Consider the following 6750-nt stretch of genomic DNA (forward strand, 5'->3'; position numbering starts at 1 on the left):
AATCGGGTGTCATCGACATATTGATGACACCCAAGCCCATACCTCTGGACAATCTGGGCGAGGGGGCGCATGTATATGTTAAATAGCACTCCACATTCAAGCAGGTGCCTCCGGGACTGCTGCTCCCCTAGCCCAACCCTCTGTCCCCGACCTTGGAGAAAAGAGACAAGCCATTGAAGGGCGAGCCCCTGAATCCCCACGTCGGCACGGCGGTGGGCCAGCAGCTGGTGGTCGACCGTATCAAATGCGGCCGACAAATCTAACAACAACAGCGCTGCCACACCGCCTCGATCCAGATGTCTACGGAGGTCGTCAGTAAGGGCAACCAGCACTGCTCTTCCGGTACGGCGCGTTGACAGGCGGGTGGGCGCGTGGTGAGGTCCGTCCCCGCCCGAGCCTCTTTTGCCTTGTTCCAGCCCCCTGCTTGGCAGGGGGGCTCGTCCAGCACCCCGGTGGTGGGAGCTGGAGCAGGCGGGCGTTTCTTTCTGCCCCCCCGCTTTCGGCAAGGCGGGGGGTGCCCAGTTACAGCCCCAACGCCGTGGCAACTAGAAGGAGGAACATGGCCGCCAGCCATGTTCCACCAAACGCGACCAGCCGTTGTTTTTAACTTTGCACGGAAAGAAGATAGAAAAGGAAAAACCACAGCAACGGAGAAAATCTAATGAGTGAGTGAACTTTGCTGGAATATTAAATGAAAACCCCGAGAGAAAATGTCCGTTTTGGAGGGACCACCAAAACAGGAGAAAGAGACTGGTTGAAAACCAAAAAGGGGAGAATAGAAAGACAAGGAATGAATAAAGGAAGAAGACACGTGGATATGCTGAGGCAGAAAAGAAGACTACAAATGATTAGATGGAAGAATAAGTTGTATAAAAGTTAGATAGTTTGGTTTTCTCTGGATATAGGATGAAATGGGAAAGTGACCTGTAATTTATTTACTCATGAATGTATTTACTTGTTACAGTGGTATGGGGGTGGACATAGTGTAGGATTTAAGTGATCATAAAATAGAAATCATGTTTGTTAGAATGACTAAAGATTAATTAAAAGGGAAAATAATGAAATGGTTACTAATGAAATGAGTGCTTAAAATAATCAGAAAAATTTGTGCTATGTATGGTTAAGGTAAATATTTAAGGGATTTAATGTAGGATTTAAGTGATCATAAAATAGGGATCATGTTTGCAAAAATGATTAAAGCTTAACTAAAAGGGAAAATAATGAAATGAAATTTTAATGAAATAAGTTCCAAAAATAATTAGGTAAATTGTATAAAAGTTAGACAGTTTGGTTTTCCATGGATATAGGATGAAATGGACCTGTAATTTGTTTACTCACGAATGTATTTACTTGCTACAGTGGTATGGGGGTGGACATAGTGTAGGAAGGGATTCAATGTAGGATTTAAGTGATCATAAAATAGGAATCATGTTTGCAAAAATGATTAAAGCTTAACTAAAAGGAAAAATAATGAAATGGAATATTAATGAAATAAGTTCCAAAAATAATTAGAAGAATTTGTGTTGTGTAAGGTTAAGGTAAATGTTTAATATTGTGGAGTAAAATTAGAGAGATAAGGAGAAAGTTAAATGGATTACATTGTGAGGGGTAACCAGGTAGTAGATTGAATATGGTGTTTGTAGACTATATATGGTGGCATAAAGATAGGTGTATCAAAAGAAAATGAAGTTTTAAAATATGTGAAATTTAAAACCCTGTACTCATTAAACAAAGAGCCAGCAGATTACTGGAAGGTAGTAATACTATATGAGTATCAGAAGTTATGTAATAGACTCATGAGGAATCAGTTAGTAATATCTAAAGGAAGTTGTATTAGGTTTTACCCAATGCAGATGAGAGACTTAAAATGAAGATAAGTTTGGAAGCTGCTTATAAATGAAACTAGAGCTGTGTAATACTCTGTGCTGAGGTGAAATTGAATGTTGTAATAGGATTTTTGTGTAATCATGTTGTTGACTTTATTAGTATGTATGAGACAGGCTGATATTATAAACTCAAATAAAAATATTATTTAAAAATAAATAATTTTTTTTTAAAAAAGTAAGGGCAACCAGCACTGTCTCCGTCCCATACCCCGGGCGAAAGCCAGACTAGAATGGATCAAAGATGGAAGCGTCATCTAGAAATCCCTGTAACTGCGTTGCCACCGCCCTCTCAATCAGTTTGTCCAAATAGGGCAAATTGGACACCGGCCGATAGCGGGCCAATTCAGTCGGGTCCAGAGTTGGCTTTTTCAGGAGAGGGTTAGGCTCCGTGGGCGAGCTAAAATCCGCTCGCTGCCTAAACCGGGACATTTGCACGAGCCTTCAGGGCATAGTGGTTCAACCATGGTACCGCTTTAGCAGTAATCCGGTCCACTGTAATTCCCGCCGTGAAGATTAAATTGAGCATGCGACGCCATGGACGCCACTAGGTCTGTAGCCCGACTAGAGGTCGCGTCATCGGCATGGACATTGAAGTCACCCAAGACTAAAAGCCTAGGGTGCTCCAGCGCCCAGCCTGCTACGGTCTCCAGTAGGGACAGCAGACTACTGGCCGGTGCGTTAGGCGGACGGTACACCAGCCAGACACCAGCTTAGTATTTTTGTTGGCCAAATGGCTTAACTGTCATCTTGTACTGTACTCTGGAATACCCAATTACCGAAACAGCAAGATATCTGTTAAATATAGCAAGCCCTTCATCAAGCAGCCCTATACTGGATCATCTAAAGTTGGTGCAGAACTGCACAACTTGTGACCTGCAAAGTTAATGTAGTACACACCAGTCCTGGACCTGTCTGGTTGATGGCCTTTCTACCCATCCCTGCAGTCATAGGCAGGCAGGTTGTAAAACAGGACATTTATAAACCCTCTGATGGGACACTTTACACAGCTGGGGTGTTATGGGCTTGATAGGTCACAAGTTTTTGCAAGTCAAGAAACAACCAAACAATCAGAAATGCCTAGGAAGGATGGAGAAATAAATTAGTTCTTTGCTTCCCTAGAACAGGAGCAGCCCTCAGAACTTGGATAATTGTTATTCAAAAATATGTCTTTTTAGGACTCTCATTTTTCTAGAAAGATGCTTGCTGGTCCTGTATGCAATTTTTGGCATAGGTGTATTCTTCATTCAGGTATAAAAAGATGGTTCTTTATTAGCCTTCTTACTACTCACACATTCAAGACTTGTTCATAGTCCATTAAACATGATAGGATCACAGTTAATTTTCCACATTGCTCGAGTCTCCATTTAAAACTCTCTGAGGAACCTGTGGCATTTTGCCATGCAGAATGGGTCATCCTTAAAATCATTACCATAAATGCCTCCATAAACAAAATTGGATCAGCTACCTCATTACCCAGTAGACTCCCAGTCACACTTGCATATCTGGTTAACCAGGCATTCCAGCTGTTGCACTCCTCTCCCATTGTATAATGTTCTCATTTATATTTTTCTGTGGTTTCCTGAACTAGCTTGTGGTAGCCCCTTATCCATATCTAAAACGTTTATGAGGGGCTCTGGGATCAGTAGATATTTGAATTTATAAAATAATATATAATAGCACTAGAGGTTGTGGCATACAGACTATTACCAGGGACCAGTAGCTCTGCAGATTTTTTGTTACTGACAAAAGCATTGCAATATATATGTGTGCACATGGATTCTGTCATAAGTGTCTAAAGAAATCTGTCCCTTTCCAACAAAGGAGTCTGTGACTGTTCCCCTGATCTGCACTAGTAAGGTGTTTTTAGAGCATCTGTGGTATGATATATAAATATTTTGTTGAAATTTAATATTACTTGCTAATGGGCCTTAGAACGTAGATTCAAGAGTCATTGATTCTGTTGCCCCAAAGCAGCAAACTGCCTGGGCTAAAGACCTTTAGCATGACAGACTGAAATGTCAGCAACTGAGACAATAGCAGCAGGGCTGGTTCCAGGTTTTGAGAGGCCCTCGGTAGAGAATGCTCAGTGGCTCCCTTCCCTGCCTCTGCCAACCACCAGGTTTCTTGCTCATATTCCTTTCCTGCCCCCACCCATGTACCCTGTACCTGCCTGTGCATCCTTCCTCAGACTGCGCATGACCCCTCCTACCACTTATACTGACACCCACCTGTACACCTTTTCCTCAACAAGACTGGGCATTGTGTGTGGCTGGGAGTGTAGTTGCTGTGACCATCAGGAGCATAAATAACAAAAACCCACTGTGACATCAGAGGTTCTGTCATAGGCTTCATGCAAATGAAATAGCTGATCACAGTTTATTGGCTCACATGGCAACAGTAATCTTTGCAGACTATGTTGTGTACATTCAAGAGGTAAGGGTTGTACCTGTGAATGCTTGCACAGTGAGTTGCATGTTTTTGGTTGGTCTTAGTAAAAGGTGTTACATGGCTTTTCTTTGGATTGAGCAGAAGGTGCTGAGAAAAACCCACACAGATCCTTCAGAAATCTAAGCTTGAAATATTTAAAAATATTGTTTGTTTGACATATTTATTAACCATATTCTCCACAAAGTGTAAAAGTATTTGCCACAGTGAAGAGTGGCATGTTGAACTACTTAATCACAAGGTTTAAAAAAAAATAATTGTAGAAATCTTGTAAGCAACTAGCTGTATGTTCCTTCATTTCGACAAAGATTCCTTTGGCTCAGTTTTGTAGATTTTAAGAGTCAGAAGATTCATTGGTGATGATGGGCAGAGCAAGCAGGTGGGACAAAAGCAAAGGTATAGTGAAGTGTGGTAACTATTACAGGAGGCTTTATGATGACTGTCTTACTGTAGTGGTAGGTCTCCTGGTGCTAGTTGTTATGAAAGTATGGAATGATAATTGCCAAAGGTATGATAAAAAACCTGAAACTTCCTTTTAACAGGAACTGGATCTCAATCTGCGGAAACTCACAGCATCATTTGAAAAAGCAACAGCGGAGAAAGTTAGATGTCAAGAAGATGTCAGCCGAACCAACAAGACTATTGAGTTAGCTAATAGGCTCGTTAAAGGACTTGAGGTAAGTTGGCTTTTCATTCATACCATCTATAAGAGTGCTGCCCTGACTTGGATAGCCCAGACTAGCCCAGACTCCTCAGATCTTGGAAGCTAAGCAGGGTCAGCCCTGGTAAGCCTTTGGATGGCAGACCACCAGGGGATACCAGTGTCATGATGAGGAGGCAGGCAATGGCAAACCACCTCTGAATGTCTCTTGCCTGGAAAATTCTACGGGGTCCCCATAAGTCAACTATGACTTGACCATAAAAAAGGGGAAAAAGGAGTACTAGGAAAATGAAATATTCTTGTAAAAGTAATGGAAATGAAGCTGGTTTTAAAAAATCATCTACAAGGGAGGAGACAACATAAAACTGTAAGCACTTCCTGTATGCAGCTCTGTGTTCCTCTCTGCCCACCATAACCTGAATGAGTAGATTTATTGTGTGCATGTGTTTACACACGCACACACACACACACATATGAAGGGTTTAATGAGAGCTAGAGTTTAGCAGTGTTGGAATCTATTTTCAATCCCAGGGACAAGCACTGGACCATATAGAAACAGAATGGCATTGAGTAGAATCTGTCTCACTACTAAATAACTGCAAATTATCAGCCCTTTCTTCTATTCACTTGGTATTAAAAATCAGGATTTCTAGGATCAAAGGGTACAAACTCTAGAAAGGTGTGGGTGTTGACGCCTCTTTTTAGAAATACAACCATTAATGTTATGTGTTGAAGCTCAACATCAAAAAAACTAAGGCAACCATTAATGTTATATGTTAATACACATTTAATATATGGTGCAAGTGTAAATTGATCATGAAGGATCCTACTTTATGTACACCTATATTTGTCCTGTTAATACACTTAGAGGAACCCCCAATGAGGAAAACAGCAGCTCTTGGAGCAATTTCAGGTTAGAAAATGGTGGGGAAAAACCTCTCCTTTCGTACTGTGATCCCAGTCTAAATCAGGCTTCCACGTGCTGTGTCATTGAGTTCCAAGCAGGGTAGAATTCATGATTCACAGCTGATTGAAAGTTCCTGTAGTGGACCTACACATTGCCCCAAAACTTCATACCGTGTACTTCGCTCCATATTTTTAGGGAGACCCAAGTTCAAATCTCTGCTCTCCATGAAATTCACTGAGTGATCTCAGGATGGTCATCCTCTCTCAGTCTAACCTTACCTAACAGTTAGTTTCAGAGGGTAGTTATATTGATCTGCAGTAGAACAGTTAGATTCAAGTCTGGTAGCACCTGAGACCAAAAAGATTTTCAGGTATAAGCTTTCGAGAATCAAAGTTTGACAAAGGGAGCTTAACTCTCAAAAGCTTAAACCCCCCAAATCCTTTTGGTCTCCTATTGCTATTGGACTTGAATCTAACTGTTCTACCTAACAGGGTAGCTGTGAGGATAAAATAGTGGAGAATAAAATGATAAACACTGCTCCAAACCTCTTGAAGAAGAGTGTGGTAAAAACACATGCACATTCTAACAGCTTGCTGCTTCAACTGCTGTCAGTGAAGGCCAACCAGTAATGATGTGAGGCCCTTTCCTGCTTAGATTCTGCTCAGGCTTATTGCACAAGCTGGAGTGTTACTATCATCTAAGAATGAATGGTATTTTTGTGTGATATTAAAAAGTATACAGAGCAGCAATATGGCCGGCCCACCTGGACTTGCACTAGGTGAGCTGCTGAGAATGGCGATGTGGAGGGGGAGTTGAAAGGAGCTGTGTTAGGGGGAGAAAGAGACAGTGAT

At 41.7% G+C, this 6750-nt stretch overlaps 1 protein-coding gene across 1 annotated transcript in view; it reads left to right on the forward strand.

The window, feature by feature from the left end:
* The window catches only part of LOC107116122 (dynein heavy chain 11, axonemal-like), a gene marked incomplete at its 5' end in the record, with an annotated part of 122608 nt that overhangs the window by 21212 nt on the left and 94646 nt on the right, over nucleotides 1-6750 (forward strand). The window contains one exon of the mRNA XM_015417993.1: nucleotides 4874-5008. Within this exon, the coding sequence (XP_015273479.1) occupies nucleotides 4874-5008 (135 nt within the window). The remainder of the gene's footprint in view (nucleotides 1-4873; nucleotides 5009-6750) is intronic.

Source organism: Gekko japonicus, unplaced genomic scaffold, assembly GCF_001447785.1.
Source record: "Gekko japonicus isolate JY-2015 unplaced genomic scaffold, Gekko_japonicus_V1.1 scaffold1165, whole genome shotgun sequence".
Taxonomy (NCBI): domain Eukaryota; kingdom Metazoa; phylum Chordata; class Lepidosauria; order Squamata; family Gekkonidae; genus Gekko; species Gekko japonicus.